Raw genomic sequence first — 20,784 nt, 5'->3', positions numbered from 1 at the left:
CATGCTGTGTCTAGGAATGAATCTGTGTTGGATAAATGAAACTATGTTGTAAGTTGCATCATTTTTTTCGAGGCTCACGTAGCTCATGCTGTTTGAATCTCAGGAATTTCCGTTCCCATTCTGACAGGTTGTTGTGCATGCTGGAGATCCTTAGAACATTTTTCACTCTAATTATGTCCAGTTATGGTTATTGGTGTGTTAAAGAATGTTTACACTGGCAACAAATCTATTTGGACACCTAAAATGCATGAATGTTGTTACATTACATAACAAAACATCAGATAAAATAATATTTATATGAATGCACAAGATACCTGTACTGTATCAGTTATTGGGCAATATTTAATCGATCAGTATTGGTCAATATTTAATATTTATTCATTTCCCTTATTTTTACATTTAGATTACATTTGCTGTCATCCAACTATCACTTAAAAGTAATCTTTAAAGACGTATTAACACAGTTAAATGAAAAAAAGATTATTCATTTATAATTATGACTCATTACAAATATAATAGTTACTGTATATGATTAATACATTAAATTATATGTTAGAATATTGACCTTTTATAAGTTCGTGGCTATAAAATGAGAATAATCATTGCCCTCAGTTATCAGCCAGAGTTTTAATATTGGTGCATCCCTAGGTATTTCTTTTACAGAAGGATAGTACAAGTTAACAACACTATCAAGCATCTAAATACTTTTTGAGGCCTCTGTTTGTGTTTTGTCTTGTTTGAGGTGTAAAGTATTGTTTATTTGCAGATGGTATGGTCCTTTGTTTAGCCTGATTATCCTCATGATCTGCTGTTATGCTCGAATCATCTGTGTGGCCAACCGGAGGGTGAGTGAATGTGATTCACAAACATCTGCTAAATGGTCTCACTACTTCCTAAATTTGATTTCATGGCAACCTGCTGTCTAACTTAGGTGTGTAATTCAAATTCATTATAAACGAAAAGCTTTATCTCCTCCCTGTTCTCTGTTAATGCTGACTTACCACAGTGTGGCTGAAAGTGACATTCCACATTCCAGAACATTTTGCACGTCTGGCAGTTTCTGACACACACTGACGCAGTCAGCCCATATATGCTCAGACACCTGTGTGCTCTACAGAAGTCTTACAGTGGTACACTCAGCTGTGTACATTAAAATATTACTTACGAGATGCTGGAATTTGTGCAGGAGCAGTGCTGATGAGCCATACAAAACATAATGATCCATGCATAAGGAGTATAAATGCATGTCTAAAAAATTTATTTATTTCAGATGCATTCCTGCTTAGGCACCTTTAACCCTGAAAGAGAGAGGAGGAAGGGATGTGTGTGTGTGTGTGTGTGTGTGTGTGTGTGTGTGTGTGTGTGTGTGTGTGTGTGTGTGTGTGTGTGTGTGTGTGTGTGTGTGTGTGTGCATGCGCAGATGTAACAATGCTGCCATCTACTGGTTCATACATCATTAACGTACATATTATTAGTTCTTCCTGCAGATCTCTCTAACTGAAGAGATCAGACCATTGAAGTGGTATCACTTTGTCTATCTGCTTGTCTCTATCTTCCCCCTCATTAATCGGTAACTTTGCATTTTCTCACCACATCTTTCAGGGATGTAATTTATACATACATATATATATATATCAGTGGCGGCTACTGGTCTGTCAGAGAGGGGAAGCTCATTTTCGGCCTACATCATAAAATTGTCAATTTATTTAAAAGTAAATTCTGCCCTACGTTCCTTTTCAAGAAAATGGTCTGTGACCCTGTCGTACCAACTAGGAGTCTTTTCAAGTGGCTTGACCAGTGTCCTCTCAATGGCCAGCAGAGCTAGGCTGCTTAAACTGCCTTGGCCCATTGTGTTTCGGGTGTAGGACTTGAGTCGCTTTAAACAGGAGAAGCTCCTTTCTACACCTGCAGATGTAGCTCCAATTGTTGCCACTAATGAGAACAGTTTGTAAAGCTGCCATCGTGCGCAGTTTCACCCACGACGCTAGCCTAGCCTACTAACGTTATATGAATGAATGAATGAATGAATGAATGAACGATCTAAAAAAAAAATATTAAACTCTGTAAAACTGAAACAAGGAATGTGTAATTGTGTTAAATGTATGATTCAAGCAATTTCGCCAAAAATATCAAAAAATAGGTTTTGCAGCAGTTTTTATTTCGACTGAAACTTGAGAAATCCGCGATGGGACTGAGCGCGAATAGCTTCAGTGATTCCTTATAGTACAGAATCGCTGTCAGTCAAAAGGAGATGCAGTCTTTCGACAGCCCCTCCAATCATCACGCAGAAGCTCGGAGTCCGGGCCAGCCCACCCCCCATTCACCCCCAGAGACGCTGAGCGTCCGTGGGCGGGACATAATCGCAGCGTTTATCCAATGACCGTCTAGTTTTCGAAGCGCTGAAAAAAAACGTTCAAAGCAGCCCCATTGAAGTCAATGGACGCTGGGCTTCAATAGGGAAATGCATGTGACGCTGCGGGAATGTATGAGAAGGAAATCGAATCAGCCGACCTGCTATATGTAACTGATTCTGAACGAACTCGTCTTTGAGATGAACGTTTTTTAACGCATTTTTAGTCAATAAAATGTTAATACAATAGTACATATTTGACCATTAATTTTGTGTGACATTATAAGGGAAGCCGAGCTTCCCTTGCAGTCTTAAAGAAATCGCCACTGATATATATATATATATATATATATATATATATATATATATATATATATATATATATATATATATATATACACACAAACACACAGATTAACATGTAGTTTGACCTGAAGTCTGAATTTGTATTGGAGAATTGTTTATAAATCAGTCAACAAAAGTGGAGCTTCAAGGTATCTCAGCAGTTTTACACATAAATAAATGTTTTGTAATTTAACAATAGAAAGTCATTAAGACAACTATCAATATTAGTATTGTGTGTGTGTGTGTGTGTGTGTGTGTGTGTGTGTGTGTGTGTGTGTGTGTGTCTGATCTGTACGTGTATTTCTACAGACTTCATAATGCTGTTTACCCAGAGTACCCTGTGTTTTCTCTGACGTTACTGCACGTGCTCAGTGCACCCTTGCATGGGCTTGGGAATGCTCTTGTCTTTAGTAAGGACACCTGGAGTCAACTTAGTGCAACGGGAATAAAGGTTAAGCTGTGGTTAGTCACCTTACATACACACTCGTCACCTTAGCATGTATGGTTACATGCTGTTTGGTTTCAATTTCTTGTTCATGTAACATGTTTTCTTCAGATGGCTATTCAGTCTCGACTGTGTGACAGCACAAGGATTGGAGAGTACCATGCTGCAAATGTGAGATACACACATGACCTCGATACACACTCCGATTCTGACGACGAGGACAACAACATCCTATTTTACAGCCCGGACATGATCTTAAAAGATAGGGGACCCTGGGAGAATGTTTAAAAAAGATGTGTGTGTGTGTGTGTAGGTAGGTGTGTGTGTGTGTGTGTGTGCGCATGTGCATATTTTTACACTCTTTGCCTTTATAGAATTTCATTCAGTGTTTCCGTGTTGCAGCTTTCATATTGACACTTTAATTATAACATTTATTATTATAGGTGGAAAACAGGAAAGAGATTGGTTGATAGTATATCTTTCTTTGCCGTTAATGAAGGCAGAAGCAAAACATTTTGTGTACCGTATTAATGTGGAAAAGGTTTCAATCAAGATGTTTACAGCCTCTAAATAATGTTTTGTTGTATATAATGGAATTAAAGATTGCCTTTTCTCATTTCGTTCAGCTTAATATTTCAAACAAACAGCTGAGCATGTTTTACCATTGTATTTATGAAAATGTACGCTATATTTTTGTATTGTTTGCAGATTCAACAAATTTTAAATACAAATCTAATAACATTTATATTGTGTTTTTGTGTCTTTTATCTAGTAGAAAGAGCTGGCACTCTTAACTTTTGTCAGTCAGCTAATTAACTTTGATTTCAAGTTAATTAAGTCTAGATACTGAGTCTCTCTTAAGTCAGGAAGATTAATGAGAAGGCCCCGTGGAATAAGACACGTTTCCCATGAACTGCTTCAGAAGAGGGTTATAAAAGGGATAAATCAGTGATATAAACTTCAAACTGGTGACTGTTTGTGTAACTTAGCCTTACGGAAGCCAAGCCACTATAAACAATACTGACACTGTGTGAACACACCAAGGCTTTATGTAATTTTAAAATAAATATAATTGTATATTTTATATTTATTTTAAATGTATTTAAATATTATTTAAAATGTTTTATAAAATATTAACAAAAGGGGAACTGGTTTTTATTTATTTATTTATTTATTGGTTGTATTTTCCTGATTGGCCGTGTTGTGTTATATCATCTCAGCGCGTTTAATAACGATTGGCGAATAACTCATCATAAGTGGCAAAGAAGCCAATCAATGACAAGTACGTTGTAATGTTGATGAGAAATGCTACAGTAACCCATACCATACGTAATACATTTTCATAACAGCAGCTGACCAAACTACTACTTCAACAGGCAGGGCGAGTCCGGGACATTAACATATCATTCATATCCTGTAAACAACGCTTGTGTTTTCAAGGCAAACTACTGGGTACGAAACAGATACAGTAGAAACTGTACGATCTGTAGCCTACACCATGGTGTGACTTCTGATAAAAGGTAAGATTTACTAGTTCTTTAAAGTCTTTTACGTTAAAACAAAATATTCAAACCTTTTAGTTTCTGTTTACAAGATAAAACAGTACAATAAATATAACAATGCTCCACGTTATTATCACTGATGTATATTATATTCAGGTGTATTTCAATGTATTTTTAGACAACAACAATTTACGAAATTTTGACAGTGCTGTGTAAAAACCATGATTATTCATTACCATGGTTAATTTCAAAGTACTAACTTACACCATCTGATACGATCACCACACTGCATTTAGATAAAAAAAAGTTTATAATGAAAGAATTTCTTATTCTTTTTTATTTTAATGAACGAATTGTGCTTTATATGATCACATAGTGTAATAGTGATTTTTGTTTTGTGTATTTTAATGATGACTTGCAAAATTTCCCCTTCAGCCAGCTCCTACGTGGTGCGCAAGATCCGCTCTGCCATTAAACAGGGAGAGCAATCAGAGCAACCTGTGCTTACACCATGTAGTCTGGCAAAAGGTCGGTTATCTCTCTCTCTCTCTCTCTCTCTCTCTCTCTCTCTCACACACACACACACACACACACACACACACACACACTCACGGAAAGACCAGAAACATAAATAAAGTACATAGGGTGAAAGTGTATGACAGGTTTTTATTACTGTAGCCTTACCTGAATGAGGCAAAGTACATAAGTACGTTAGAGTGAATCAGTGTTCATTCCACATTGCACAGATGTGGAATGTACAGATGGTGTTAAGACGTCACATAAGAGTCGTCTGACGTGTTTGTGTTTCCAGGTAAAAAGGAGAGCTATGCATCAGACGCAGCATTAATGCCAGCTCCGGAGCCAGAGGGTGCTGCTGGGTCATCTGCATCTACAGGGAGTGCTGTAAAGAAATGTGGTTCCTGAGGTTAAAGGTCACGCAAAAGCAAATCTGGGCATGACAGAGGCTGAAAAAAACGTCATTGCTGGACACCAGCACATGTTGTGTTTCGGATGCTGGTGTGCTGGTGTTCCAACAAGGCCATCTAAGCAGGTCTTTGAAGAAGAGATTTTAGAAGCGGAAAGCAGATTGTGATAAAGATCTGACATCAGTCCAGTTTTGCTCTGCGTGACCTTTTGTTCTTTCGTTGTCTTTTTCTCTTTTTCTGTTACCCATCAGTTGTAGTTTGTGAAGGTCTGTTCATCAACCTCTGCCTCAGGGGCGGTTCAGATCTGATGTTTACCTGCAGCTTTTGTATTTATACTCACCAACTAACTGACTGTACACTGACTAAAGACATATCACTGTCAGTGAAATAACAACTGATGCTGTTTATAAGATTGTGTCATTTTTGTAATGACAAAAATAACTAATAAATGGTCCAGTCTTTGTTCTCTTGTTTTTTTTTTTCTAAAAAAACTCAACATTAAATTAGCATTGTTCTGTAATCTCTGGTACATATATATTAACTTGTCCTATCTAGGAAGGTATATTCTTTGATCAGATAAACACATTTCTGTATTTTTATGATGACATCATATTGATGACATCATTCCTCGACAAGGTTAGAGATGATCTCTACAATTAAAGGATTTACTTAACATGTTTCTTTGAAAATGTAAATGTAAAAAAATATGTATTTTATCATATATTTTATCCAAATAGATTAGTTCAGGAATAAAAGTGGGATTTAGATAAATACTCAGGGTGTTATAGTGATCAGCACAGCATGAGATTATTGCAGAAAAAAAAATAATGATTGGAAATTATTTCCAGTATATAATATAATAAATAAGTCTATGTAATTTGTATATATACAGTATTATGGTGCATCAAAAAATCTAATGTATAAAGACAGCAAATGTGCAAAATATGAAAAAAAAAAAAAAAAAGATAATAATAATATCTACTGGGTCCACATGTGATCCAAAATATTGTTACAAGGTCGCTAATCAGCATACAAGTTTAAACAGAACAAAAATAATAAAAACCAGTTTCTGGCACTGTTGGATCATTTTTGATCATTTTTTCTTTATGTTTCTTTACTTATAAGTGATGAAATGACGTGTAGGCCAAGTAGTTATGGCTACGGAAGAAATGCCTTTAGATTTACATGAGCTCCAGCTATGACTGGGATACTGGTCAGATAATAAAGGTCATTTTTTAAAGCATCCAGTTAAAATGTTTTGGGAAATTACTGGGGATAGGAACGATCACAGGTGAAGAGCTTTGGATGAATAGAATAGAAAAGCAAACTCAGCAAATAGGTATTAATAATGTTAATAATATTAGTCCTGTAGCGTTGCCAGTATCTCCGCTCTTCAGATATTTAAAACTATAAAGGATAAACAAAATCAAGTTCCTAAAACGACATTAGTGCAGCAGCATCTCGAGAGTGAATATTTTACATTTTTATAATAGTTGCGCTGAAGGTTAAGGAGACCTGTGATGCTTTTGTTCTTCTTTTCCTGAATCACTTGCTCACCTATTCTTTTACTGTGAGGTTACTTCTAAATTCTGGTTTGATATTCATCGCTGGTTATCAGTAAAATAGTAAAAAAAATGTTTAAATAAATGAGAGTTCGTTTACTTTTGGCCATGTATTTATTTAACCTTAGTGAAAATAAAAGCTTACGCTAGTTTATATATTTCACTAGGCATGACGCTAGATGGCGCACACTACCTTGCGAGATTACGCTCTTCCCAAGAAGAAGAGCATCCGACTTCCTGTGAGTGGCGGAAGTTTTTAACCGAGGAATATAATCCCCAATATTTATGTGCTCATTTTCTGTTCATCAGCTGAAGTATCTTGATTTACCATGTTCTTTACATGTTATACAGTTTAAACTGACTCCGGGACTTAAAAAAGGTGTAGTATACACAAACTGAAACCAGATGAAGGTACAATAGGACATTATATTTATTTACAGATCAGTTAGGAACACTTTTAATGTGCATTTCTGTTAGTGTTGATTGTTTTACTGCATTGACAGATGCGAACAGTTATATTTAGCGGATAATGTAACATATTTTGATTCAGGCTATTAGTTAAAATCATCTAATGATGTAATGCATCTTACTCAGCTCTTCTAGGACTGGTTACAATAGTACATTTTAGGTTCTGATCCTGTCCTGTCTTTGCTGATATCTGGGATCTCAAACATCTGTTTGCAGAATGCCACATGAAAAAACCCGTGACGGCCTTCTCTCTGACTCCTGTAAGTTTGCCCTGGACCGGAGGAGAGCTCTGACCCTTTCACCTGAGATCAGACGTGACAGCTGTCAGGTAAGTCAATGCATGAAATTACATGACATATGGAATAGTGGTGTGTTTACAGTGTTTTTACTTAAATCCAAGAGATTAAAAAAAAACATCTTTTAATGTGTTCCAGTCTGAAAGTCCTCTTAAGATCCCCAGGAGAGTTTCCACAGCTGAGGATGAGTGTGTGGATACAGAGATGTCAAAAGATTGGAAAAAGAGCCACTCCAAGGTGACTATGAGACGGACAGGAAGTGATGCGTGATTTAAACATGATGTTGTGCATCTGTTGACAAATTCTTTTTAAGTTCTAGTAAAGAACTACATTTAAACCACAAAGGCATTATTTTGCCAGAACAGAACATCTATTATTATTGTTCTTTTGTGCCTTATTGCATTTATAAATCAATGCATACAGCAATATGATAAAATACACCAGTGTTCAATGAAAAGCTATGCTTATTATTAATAGTAATCAGAATAAACAATTCTTTAACCAAGTTATATAGTTTATTAGCCTAACTATGCAGTCCCCAGGCACTGAATTAATTTGGCATGTTAATATAGAATGTGTGTTTATCTGTTTTTAGATTTTTTATTGATCTAGTGAACTATTTGACTATTTAAAACCACTGTCAACAATTCGATCTGAGCTCTCTTAATGTTTTGGTAGTTTCTAATTGGCTTTGTTTACTTTTGTATTGTTAGATCCACTGGACACAATTGGCCTCAAATGGTACATCCTCGCAGTCAGATCCAAAATCACAAAAAAACTTTGATCAATGGAAGGAAATCTACAGGTAACGTGCTAACCATATTATCTGTCAGATTCTGAAGGCAAAGCCTGTTCTTCATCACTTGTAGTAAAGTACAAATTCAAGAACTTGAACTTGTAGTAAATGTTAGGTTATGTAGTTGTATGAACATGTTATGTACCAAAGTACAATATTGTTTACTTTGCCTTGCAGTACATGAAATATGTAGTTTTGAATTATGCAGATATTAGCCAAATGACTTACTATCAATTGCATATGTGATATTTTATGTGAAGACTCTCAACATGTATTTAGAAAAAAAAAAAATGCAGATTTCAGAGGTTTGTAACTGAATTCTTTTCACATACCTGATGATCCACCACCTGTTTCCTGACAGAGGAAGTGATGCATCTAGCATAATTTGAATACTTCAACATGACTGCAGTGTTTCAAGCAAGTTATTTTTAGGATACCATACAAAAACTATAATGACTTAAAAATTTTTTTATTGTAATGGAATTTTTTTATTGGAATTTCTAACATAAATAGACAACGATTTTATTCTGAGATGTGTTTAACTGATGTATTTAAAAAAGTATCACCTGAATGTATTTTAGATTTTTTTGTCAAGTATTAACCTTAAATGTCTTGTATAGCTTCCACTGATCTATATAATGACTGGATCGCTCATTGCGTTCTAAACTGCCATTCGGCTGGTGAACCCACCGGAAGTGTTTGAACCGCCCTCTTGCTATTCCCTACCGGCAGCATCATTGAGAGCATCATCAATGAGAGCATCATTGACTGACAATGAAAATCCCCCAAGCATATCAATCACACAGTATTAGTTTTTATGATATGTGTATGTGAATTAATTGATACTTCAGATGTTTTCTACAATGTTTATGGTCTTTTCAGGCAGGATAAGCAATATATTGAAATCATATAGCAGGTGGATGTGTCTGCTGCGCACTTGCCGACACAGGTAACTGAACCAACACAAAATATATTTATGTGTGTAATTAAGCAGGAAATATTAAACATGAATACATATCTGGCAAAGTCCATACCGTATGTAGTCAGTGTTATTTCTGTGAATAAGTTCTGTGTATATTTTTAATGTCCTGATTGAGCTACATCTATTTCAGACCCTCCAAGATTGTGCTAATTCTATTTTACTAGCAGTATATGTCGAATTAATCATTAATTTAACCAACGTTTAAAATATTCCCTGCTTCAAAATGAATGCTGTTAATGAAATCATTTTAGAAACATTTTTGCAGTCAAGTAATAAAATGAATAAAAACACTATAATAAAATTACATTAAGAGTGAAATAACTGTACAAGGCGAATTTAGGTATATGTGTATACAAAGCAGAAATCTTTATTCAGATTTCAGAATGAGCACTTTGTCATTTGTAATGCATATGTTGAACGTCGGATTTCCATCATGTTCATCTGATATTCACTGCTGTAATGTATATGAACATAACTTTTTAATACGCAGGGGAAATTCCTAACATTAAACATAACCGCTTACATGCTTAGGACGTTTGTATTGAAAAAAATCACGGGAATACTTTAGATATAAAAACGCTGACTTGTTAGGTGATGTTTTCTCATTAAAATCATACGATTTTCCTATTAATTCAGTAGAATGTATGGGAATACTGGGGAATACCAATGTGGCGGCGAGGCGGCTTCACTTTTATGACATCACGAGCAATCCAGTTCTCTATTATAGATCCGTGATAGCTTGTTAATTGTATGAGTTTTTTTTATTTATTCTGTTTCCGCCACAAATATAGCCTTGTGCTGACATGGTGTTCAAAAAATAAATAATTAAAATAAATAAATAAATAAATAAGGTACCATACGGCAGTACTGCCAGAACTGAAGTGGTTTCTCTTATTTGGCTTTAACAAATTCATATGAAAACAGGCTCCTTTGGGCAGTTTTTGTATTATTTTCACTTTTTGTACTTATTTTGTATTATGTCCACTTACAGTTTAAGTCAAGTCAGTTTTAGTAATTTTTCACTCTTTCTGATCCTTAAAAGAGGCTTGCTGGGTAAAGTACTAAAGTTGCTGAATACTGTGTTGATGTGTTATGCTTATAATTGTTGGCCATTTTTGCTGCTTAGTTTCATTAAACAATCTGGGTGAACTGGGGAGGGTGTTTTGCCTGCTAAGTGTTAGAATATATATTTATATAGTTATATTTATTAAGTTTCTATCAGACTCTTATTTCAAAATAGCAGAGGGAAATCTTGTTTTGCATGATATGCCACACGTCTACACTCCCCAACTTAACACTTTTGCTTATCATTCATGCACCATCTGTGCATGTTGACCGTCTCGTTCCATGTCCACACAACCAGTACTTAAAAATGGTTGCTGTGCCACTAGTTCACAAGATAAGTCAATAAACAGCTGTGGAGAATGTACCGAATGTGTTTAAACTATCTGCCTAGTAGTTATGGATCTGCAAGTAAAGTAAGTATGTTCGAGGAGCTATAGTGTTTGTTAATCTTAATGTTAATTAAGTTGATTTTATGTGGCAGTCGTTATTTTTAATGTGTGTATGTTTGAGAAATATTAATTAAATTTTTTTTTTACTTATTTCCTACAGCCGTCAAGTCATGGTGGTCTTAGAAGATGTCCTTCAGACAGAGATTGGGCAGAGATTGCTGAGATGTGGTGGGCAGAGTTGCCAAAAGACGAACCATTCAGAGAGCAAAAGGCAGAGTGATCACACCTCAACAGCTGCACTCAAAGACAAGAGGAGAACCAGTCTAACAAAAAGAGAAGAGAAAGACTCTGCTGGACCAAAAGCCACTTCACCATCCCATAATCAGACTGAATCATCTGCTGAAAATGAATCACGTCTACACAAAGAAATCCAAATTCCAAAATCCAAACAACTGAACTCATCACTGAAACTATTAGAGGCATCTGAAGTATCAGGTAACTCTTGTTCACCCAGAGAAAGTGACTCACCACAGGCTAAACAGACCAAACCATCTACTTTTGAAGAGAATGAAGTATTACTTCTTGAAGGATCTCCACAGCATGAGGAAGCACTTTCCTCTGGATGTGAATTTATATGCAGCCCCTCATCACTGTTAGCAACGCGGGGTAGTCTGAAAGAGGAAAAATCAGGTAGCGAGGTAAGAACTGTACACCTTGGCAAAAATCAAAGAATCCTGAAAAAGTGTATCACAGATGGTTTTCAAAATTGACAATAATAAGAAACGTGTCTTGAGAACCAAATCAGCATGTTAGAATGATTTCTGAAGGATCATATGGCATATGAAAATTCAGCTTTGCCATCACAAGATTAAATTATATTTAAAAAAAGAAATGCATTGTTAATTAATTTAAATTAATATGATAGGTTTATCAAAGCAAACTATAAAGTACGACCTGGAACCTGCTTAAGTTCTGTTTAGTATTCTAACATTATTAGTATTTATTGTAGATCGTCATCTTTGATTCTACATATGATTCTACAGCATCTAGCCAATAAGAAAGAAAGGAGAGAAACACAAGAGAGCCCAAAATATGCTTCAGAAAATAAGGAAAATCACTTGCTCAGGAATGGAGAGGTGGTGCAGGAAGTGGATGGAATGAGAGGAAGTGTGTTACGCCTCTCAGTCGGGGTTGATGGGGAGATCCCGGTCAAAAGATGTCGTATGGGCAGCCTTTCAGGTGAACATGTTCCCAACTCAGACCCTGCCTCTGGGAGAACAGAGGGGTGGAGCTTCATCATAGAGTCCTCTAAGATCAGCCCATTTGAATCTAGTAAGTGATTAGTGCTCAGTATTCAGCATTCATTAATATGCACTGATATAACAGTACGTAGTAATAACAGTTTTTAGCAACATTTGTTCACAATGTTCTAGAAGGGAAATGAGGATTTTCTGGTCAACAGTGTCAAATGCTGCACTCAAATCTAATAACACAAGAATGCATGATCACCTGAGTGCACAGTTAAAATAATGTCATTTAAAACTTTCAGCAAAGCAGACTTTGTGCTATGATATTTCCTAAAACCTGACTGAAATGTTTCAAAGACATTATTTTCGTTCAAATGACTCTGTAATTGTTGAAGAACTATCTTCTCTATGATTTTCAAAATAAAATGTCGTTTAGAAATTGGTCTAAAATTTGACAAATTCCTAGGATCGGGATTAGGTTTCTTAATATGAGGTTGAACAACAGCGTGTTTCAAACACTGGCATATTCCCTGTGGTAAGGCATTTATTAACTATAGAGCATAAACTAGGTCCGACAGTAACCAACTAGGGATTTTGTCCTGATGCGAGGTGGTAGTTATTAACTGACTGGCCACTTCTAAGAGGGTTTCAAAAGAAATGGGTTCAAACTGAAATAGAGCACTGGAACAAATAACTAAATCAGACGGATCACACAAGGGAGGCTGAATATGCAATCTAATATTTGCAATCTGGTTCATAAGAAATGTAAGTAGAAAACAGAAGTTTTGGCCTATGACAATTTTTTGTAATGTTCTCTGGAAAATATTTGGCTTTAGCAGTTTTACTGCTTTTTGAAATCTTGATAGTGAATCTCTTAAAATTTTGTACGACACCTGGAACTTGTCTTTTTTCCACCTCCATTCTGCTCTTCTACAGATCTGTCTTCATTTACATTAAGTCATTTAGTCATTTAGAACAAAATCTAATCAAAAACGACAAAAAAATAAGAAAAAAAAAACAAAAAAAAATCAACAAGAGAGCAAAGATATACAAATGTCTAAAAGAGCGTATACTATCATTTAACAAAGGCTCTGATTTTGGTCGCACAGTTTTAAGTTTTAAGAGAGCAATATCATCCATAATCTTTATACAGGAAGAATTAAATAGAGTAAAATGGTCTTCAACACTAAATTCCTCAATGGGACATTCTAAAAAGCCTCAATTAAGGCTGCAGAAAAAACTGCCCGGTATCAGAGCTAATTTTCAGAGACCATTTTATGGAGGTCTGGGAGTTTACAGATGGACAACAAAGGGAAGTAGTAAATATTTCAAGTTTTTCATCTGAAAAAACTAACATCACAAATCTCGATATCCCAATATGTGACCATGGGTCTGTGTAGGGCCTTTCAAAAGTTGATTAAATCCAAAAGAGTCGATAAGATTTAAAAAGTCCTTTGCTAAAGAGTTCGAGGAACAACATACATGTGTATTAAAATCACTTAAAATGAAAACAGTTATTTCAGTTCAGAATAATGTTTCACAATATTACTGTTTCCACTTTTTTGATCAAATAAGTACAGCCCTAGTGAGCATAAGAGACTTCTTAAAACATTTTAAAAAATCGTACCCACCCCAAACTTTTGAACAGAAGTGTGTGTAATTGATAAATGTAATTTCACTAATAAATCTCAAACATTTGCTTTTTACATGCCAAAAAACATCTCTTTTTTTTAATGTTTTTTACATCATCATATACATCTATATATAAATTCTAACTGTGTATGATTGTTATTTGAAGCCAATAAATCTGTTGTTGCTTTGCTTAGTTGTTCTGTCCAGTGAAGAGGAAGAGGAAGAGGAAGGAGAGGAAAGAAAAGAGTTGAATGCCTCTGCCCCAAATATCCAGCCACTGGAGGGTGCAAAAGACATGAATATAGTAGATAAATCGGTAAGGGTTTACAAGAAGAACAAAACACACATACAGTAGGTGGGTATGATGATCCACCTACTGGACTAAAATAATTCCTTTTATTTACTTAATTACTAAATAGTATAGTATATAGCTGATTTTATGGTGTCTCATAATAGCTTATCTTAATGTAAAAAACATCAAGTTTAACAGGGGGCTGTTGCAATGTGGCCCTGGCACTGATGTGTGATGTGTGTGTGTGTGTGTGTGTGTGTGTGTGTGTGTGTGTGTGTGTGTGTGTGTGTGTGTGTGTGTGTGTGTGTGTATTGATTGTCAAGAGTTCTGCTGAGATGGAGCTGCAGCTGTCTTCCCTTCACATGGGTGGAGTTAGTGCCCCTTGTGAGAGTATGAAGGTGAGAGTGATATGTTGATCTGATGGGTTGGAGTGATCAAATATATCTGAATAATTCCGATCCTGATTCAAGCTATGATTTACATGAAAATAGTGTAACAGGTGAACGAAGAATGCTTATGAATCTCTCTCGATTTGATTTTTAATAAACCATTTTCAGATCACTACAGACAAGATCACCTTTTCATTTAAAGGTAAACATGTTTTAAAAACAAACATTATTATTAGAAATATTCTGGTGAAGTGTACATTAAGCATTTGCTGTGTTTTCTTTTGTAGATTATTTAACAGCAAAATAACTCTATAACCTTTATTACTCCAAACATTTTTATATTCTGATTTGTATAAGATATAGATTATATCTATGTCTAATCTTTTTAAAACTGTTTTCTTTTTGTTTGTTCAGATTCTTCAGTGAACATTTCTGTGTTGACGGCTAGTGTGTGTAAATACAGTGTATGGGAGGAGCCTGTACTGAAGGGGTGTGGCCTGGTTAAGGAAAACGAGGTCCCACCCCCTTATCTGGTCTTCCTTTGGCTGTCTGAAGCCCAGGCACACCAATTACACAATGACCTGTCCGTCATCCTGCCAGGCACATGTCCAGGTCAGCCACCTGTCTATTCTCTTTATTACTTTGTTGAAACTGTAAAATAGTTTTATATAGTTACTATTATTGTTAATATTTTTGAAAGCAATGACAATACTATCTATATTTTTTCTCTTTTTACATATATGGTTTGTTGTGTATCTACAGCTGAAAGCAGTAGGTGTGTGTTGCTGTGTTTGGATAAACCTGTAACTGGTGTTGAAAGTGCTGTCTTGGCCTCTTTAATGGACATAGTGGGTTTGAACCAGAACAGCTCTGAACTCCACTCCCCCCTCACACAGCCAGAAAGCCTGAAACTGCTTCAGAGCTCCCAGGAAACACACCTTCTTCAACTGCTGATGCCTGAAACTGATCCTCAGACCAGTACTGCTGCACATGCAGCTGGATCTGCTGTGAAGGTTCAGACAAAATATTGCATCGTTGTATCTTGCGTGCTTGCTTTTTTTCTTGTTTGCAAGTTAATGTCTTTCCTGTAGTTAACTTTTAATGTTAGTTACAAAATTTTAGGCTAAAAAATCCATTTTATGGATTGAATGTGTTTTCAGTCTCAGGATTCTGAAATTCAGTCAATGCCATATTACACGCTGTGCCACAGAAGAGCTCAGGGTTCATACAGTGTTACATTGGCACCTACACTTGGGGCAGAATGGACACCGTACCGACACTGTGGTTCAGCACGCAGGTAAAAACGTTTTTAATGTTTTTGACAGAAATCTCTAATGCTCATCAAAGCTGCATTTAATACAGTAAAAGCAGTAATATTGGAAAATATTGTTACAATTAAAAAAACTTTTATGTTTTAAACCATTTTAAAATATAATTTATTCTGTAATATCAAAGCAAAATTTTCAGCATCATTACTCTAGTTGTTAGTATCTCATGATCCTTCAGAATTCATTCAAAGGTAGTGATTTGTTGCTCAAGAAACATTCTTTATTTATCATCGTCATGTTGTAAACAGCTTAATATTCTTGTGGGAACCGTGATGCATTTTTTCAGGATTTTTTTGATGAACAGCAAGTTTAAATTTATTTTAAGCAGAAATAGTTTGTAACATTATAAATGTCTTTACTTTCCCTTTGATTAATTTAATCTGTCCTTACTGAATAAGTGTTAATTAAAAAATAAAAAAAAATAAAAAATTAAATAGTGTTTAAACTCTCCTTGGCCTCAAAGGGTTTACACAACCCTGTTTTTACACACATTGTCTGAACCTCAGTCCTAATTTACTTTCATTCAACTCTGTTTAGATTGATTCAGTTCCCTCCTCCACCCTCAAAGGGAGCCATCACCGTGACGACAGAGGACCTGGAGTGTTTAGACAGTGGCGAGTTTCTTAATGATGTCATTATCGACTTCTACCTCAAGTAAGACAACCAAGGATGGGTTTTATACACAACGTATCCTTGGGAAGAGTTGAATTAGATCCAGTCACTCCTTCACAGCTGTTTGGGAAGAAGGCACTGGGGGTTTTGACTATCAGCATGAAGTTTGATCCAATTTGCAACTTGTTCTGCTCAAGAACTGCCTATAGGAACACTCTGATGTAAAAAAAAAAAACTAAACATTGCCTGTTTTTTTTTTTTTTTTTCTTACATTACCATTCAAATCTTTGGGTCAAAAAGTCTTATTATAATGATTAAATATTAGAATGATTTCTTTAGGATGATGTCACACTGTAGACTAGAGTGATGGCTGCTAAAAATTCAGCTTTGCCATATTTTATAATATATTGCAATAGTGTGATTTTTATTTTTGAACAGATGCCAAATGCAGCCTTGGTGTTCATAAGAAGTGTTTTACAAAAACATTAAAAATTCTTACTGACTGCAGACTTTTGAACTGTAGTGTATGTTTTTAGGTGCTTAAATCTGAAATCACCGTAACCCTAAATATGTCTACCCTATTTACTTGCTACCAAGTGTCTCAAACACTCCTCTTTGAGTCCTCATTGACTGCAAACTTCCCAACTGATGTTGCATTTTGTATGCATGTTTTTCAGGTATCTTCTGGTGCAAAGGGCCCCGCAAGCATCTGTAGACAGATCTCATGTTTTCAGCAGTTTTTTTTATAAACAGCTCACACGCAGAGACAACGCTAATGAGGACAGTACAAGCACACCGTGAGTATTTGTTAGACAGCACACAAATATTCATATATAGTGCTTGTGCAATACTGATATAAACTTTCCTTTGATAATGCGTATACAAATGGTCTTTATTTTTACAACTTTGGTTGTCCATCAGAGCTCAGGTCAGAAGACATCAGCGTGTGAGGACATGGACGCGCCATGTAGACATCTTCGACAAAGACTTCCTGTTTGTGCCTGTCAATCAAGAGTGAGTATTAGCAATATAAATACAGTTTTTGGACACTTAAGCCATAGCTACCTTTGAGGGCCAGTGTTTTTACAGCTGTGTTTGCTTTTTAATTACATGATTCTTTTTTTTTTTCTTGTATTTTCATTCGCTAATTTGTGCTCTTTATAGACATTATAAAACATTTGAGCTTTCATGTGCCTTGAATGTACCAGTGTAAATCATATCGTGCTTATAAGTGTCTTATATCATGTCTGGTGTTTGTTTCAGAGCTCACTGGTACCTCGTGGTGATCTGTTTCCCTGGATTAGAAGAGCCACAGTATGTGAAGAGGGATGGCAGTGGCTTTGTACAGGGACGGTCTGAGGGTGAGATCCATGGAGAGAATAGATCCAGCAGTGATGAGGACAAAGGTAAGATGTGTCAGTTTTGAAAAATTTGAATTAGAATGCTTTACTACTAATTTACTGAAGCTTACTACTTTTAAGTATCGTTTGATGATTTTAGACAAACTTTTGTTCTTAATCTAGATGACAGTCATATAAAGTCAAGCACGTCTGTTCACCTTCCCGTAAGTCAAAAATAAAAGTTAATAACTGTCAGGTCTTGCTAGTCAGAAATCTTTCATTTGAAAATTTGAATTGCTGGATAGCATTTGATTTGATATAATGTTATGTGGACAGATAATTTGCACATGCACAGTAATAGCAGAACCTTGTCCCTCTGTAGGACTGTACGGAAAATACCTGCAAGAGACAAATTGTGTGTAAAAGGTATGTGTGTATTTTTAAATACTCAAATGTATTTTTTTGTCATAAAGTAGAGAATTTAGTGTGGGAAAAGATAATAATTTATAAATATAAATAACTTTGTACTGCATACATTACGATAACATTATAATAGTACTATATACCAACAATGGCATGTAGGGGGATAATCGTTGGCACACGAGCAATAGGGAAAACTGCATATTGACATACATTTTGAGGTAATAACTTCTTATAGTCACACAGCCTGTTAGGAGCTATAAATACTATTAAAGTGTGAGAATTAAGTTGCGCTAGTCTACAGATGCGCGCGCGACCACTGCACATACTGGCGCTTCAGATCAAAGCCTTAGCGGTCTAACAGCGCTCATCAATGTCAAAATGACTGAGATGGCCAAACAAATCAAAGTAGGCGGGGTTTACATAAGCAAAACGTTAGTGTCAGTTTAATGCTAAAGAGAACGAGGTAAGATGAAGCTGCAAATCATTTAATACTATTCAACTTTTAACGATAAGTTTTACGATAGAAAATGACAGACAGCTATATCCAGTGGTGCAAACTAGGCAAGGCAAGGCAAGTTTATTTATATAGCACATTTCGTACACAATGGTAATTCAAAGTGCTAATAATTAAAAATAAAAAAAAAACAAGCAATTTTAAAACTTTGAAAATGATTTAAAAATTGACTTGATGAATGAATTTAAAACAGTTAAAATAGAAAATGATTTTACAAAAAATACAGTGAATACGTAAGATACAGTGCAAAACTACTCGATTTCTTTTTCTCAAATATGGCCATTTTGAGAGGGAGAGAGAGATATATATGTGTAAATTGTCTTTATCTGTTTCTCTCTCTACAAACAATGAAAATGAGTTTAGTTACTTTAAAAAACAGCGATTTTACCCCCCCATTGGTGAGAAATATAATGTAGCGATTCGGTATCAATTAATAAAAGTCGCGTGACAGCACCGAGACAAGTTTATGAGCTTCTGAATGTTACTTTTGGCATCTCAGATCTCTTGTGCGAGTGTTGGGTGGGTGTGTGTGTGTGTGTGTGTGTGTGTGTGTGTGTGTGTGTGTGTGTGTGTGTGTGTGTGTGTGCGCGTGCACGTTGTTGGCACAGTGGTTAACCAGAAAAATTAAAAATGGCACATCATGCTGAAAAGGTTGCCGAACCCTGTCTCTGATATAATAGATATTAAGTATTGTCTATTGTTATTTTTATTATAAAAGTTAAAATAATGTGTTTTTGATTTTCTATAATTTAATTGCTTTTTATTTATATATAATTTTATTATGCAGTTATGGAGGCTTTCAGAAAACTTTTTTTTATTTTTATCTTTTGCCTTTTAATGGGCAGAACAGTCTAACAGAGTTAACATTTTTTTAACCCAGAATTTTAAGAATTATTTTAACTCTATTTTTTTTCAGACCATGTATTCTCATCATGGATTCCCTGAAGTTGTCTGTTCACGAACGTATCTTCAAACTCTTGCGAGAGTGAGTGTTTGCACACTTGCTATAGTCCAACTTAATCTAACATTCATGTTAAGAGTTGTTGTTGTTGCTATTTTTATTATTTGTTTACTAGTATTAAGTAAATTATACTAGTGTAATAAGATAATTTTGCCTGTAGTTTCAGTCTTTATCTATAAGTTTTTATATATATATATATAATATATATGTGTGTGTATAATGAAATTTCTTTACATGACATGATTCATTTTAAGTTTTTTTTAGATACCTTCAGGTGGAGTGGGTGACAAAAAGAGGTGGTTACCGTGACTTTAGTGTTGACAACATGATAGGTTCCAACTGTAGAGTCCCCCTACAGGACAACAGCAGTGACTGTGGCCTTTACCTGCTACAATATGCAGAAAGTTTTTTGCAGGTAGAATTACACCCATTCTTTATTCAAGATTTTCAAATAGAAAAATCTGTGTAAGAGTCTAATTTCACAGCAATGCTATTTGTATATCTCTCAGGACCCTGTGTTACACTTTGACTTGCCATTGAGATTGGATCACTGGTTTTCACGGCAAAAGGTGCGAGGTAAACGGGAGGAGATTCGAGACTTGATCCTACACCTGTACAGATTTCAGCAAGGCTCTCTGGGAAATGAAGCTCTAGAAGATAGGACAGATTATGGAATTAATGTCATTCAGTGATGTAAAGCTTTTAGATTCACATGATTATTTTACGCTATATATTTATATTTTAACTGTTTTTGGACCTTTTATATTAATTTTAGGCCTTTGTATACATTGCTGGAAAAACTTTAGAAAGAAATAAATGCAGATAAAATGATGAAAACTTGTTTTGCTCTTTTTAATCTCAAATTTCTCTGTATGTCTGAGTATTTTTGTTGAGGTAAGTAGCACAAATTTTCTTTAAAG

The 20,784-nt window shown here is 35.3% G+C and overlaps 1 protein-coding gene and 1 long non-coding RNA gene across 10 annotated transcripts; both read left to right on the top strand.

The window, feature by feature from the left end:
- The first annotated feature begins 4,346 nt into the window (after window positions 1-4,346).
- LOC122146133 lies at window positions 4,347-5,172 on the top strand. Its single transcript, XR_006160835.1, has 2 exons — window positions 4,347-4,660; window positions 5,078-5,172. It is a non-coding gene; the product is annotated as an uncharacterized LOC122146133 (long non-coding RNA).
- A 2,170-nt stretch (window positions 5,173-7,342) lies between these two features.
- On the top strand, window positions 7,343-20,701 carry LOC109095977 (sentrin-specific protease 7-like). Of its 9 annotated transcripts, none has more exons than XM_042763823.1 (21): window positions 7,347-7,509; window positions 7,815-7,926; window positions 8,033-8,131; window positions 8,608-8,699; window positions 11,287-11,824; window positions 12,170-12,458; window positions 14,200-14,321; window positions 14,621-14,695; window positions 14,855-14,888; window positions 15,101-15,298; window positions 15,449-15,699; window positions 15,847-15,983; window positions 16,552-16,668; window positions 17,304-17,423; window positions 17,548-17,640; window positions 17,890-18,032; window positions 18,150-18,190; window positions 18,349-18,392; window positions 19,820-19,888; window positions 20,129-20,279; window positions 20,374-20,701. In XM_042763823.1, the coding sequence occupies exons 2-21, from the start codon at window positions 7,816-7,818 to the stop codon at window positions 20,554-20,556; spliced, it is 2,907 nt and encodes a 968-aa protein (XP_042619757.1). In that variant the 5' UTR covers window positions 7,347-7,509; window position 7,815; the 3' UTR covers window positions 20,557-20,701. The 9 variants fall into 9 exon arrangements, 5 of the variants coding, with proteins under 5 accessions (XP_042619760.1, XP_042619757.1, XP_042619758.1 ...); XM_042763824.1 differs by having other exon boundaries at window positions 7,347-7,541; XM_042763825.1 differs by lacking the exon at window positions 7,347-7,509 and adding an exon at window positions 9,573-9,639.
- Window positions 20,702-20,784: the final 83 nt, after the last annotated feature.

The sequence above is a fragment of the Cyprinus carpio genome, chromosome A9 (genome assembly GCF_018340385.1).
Source record: "Cyprinus carpio isolate SPL01 chromosome A9, ASM1834038v1, whole genome shotgun sequence".
NCBI lineage: Eukaryota > Metazoa > Chordata > Actinopteri > Cypriniformes > Cyprinidae > Cyprinus > Cyprinus carpio.
This window is presented reverse-complemented; position numbering and strand designations above follow the sequence as displayed.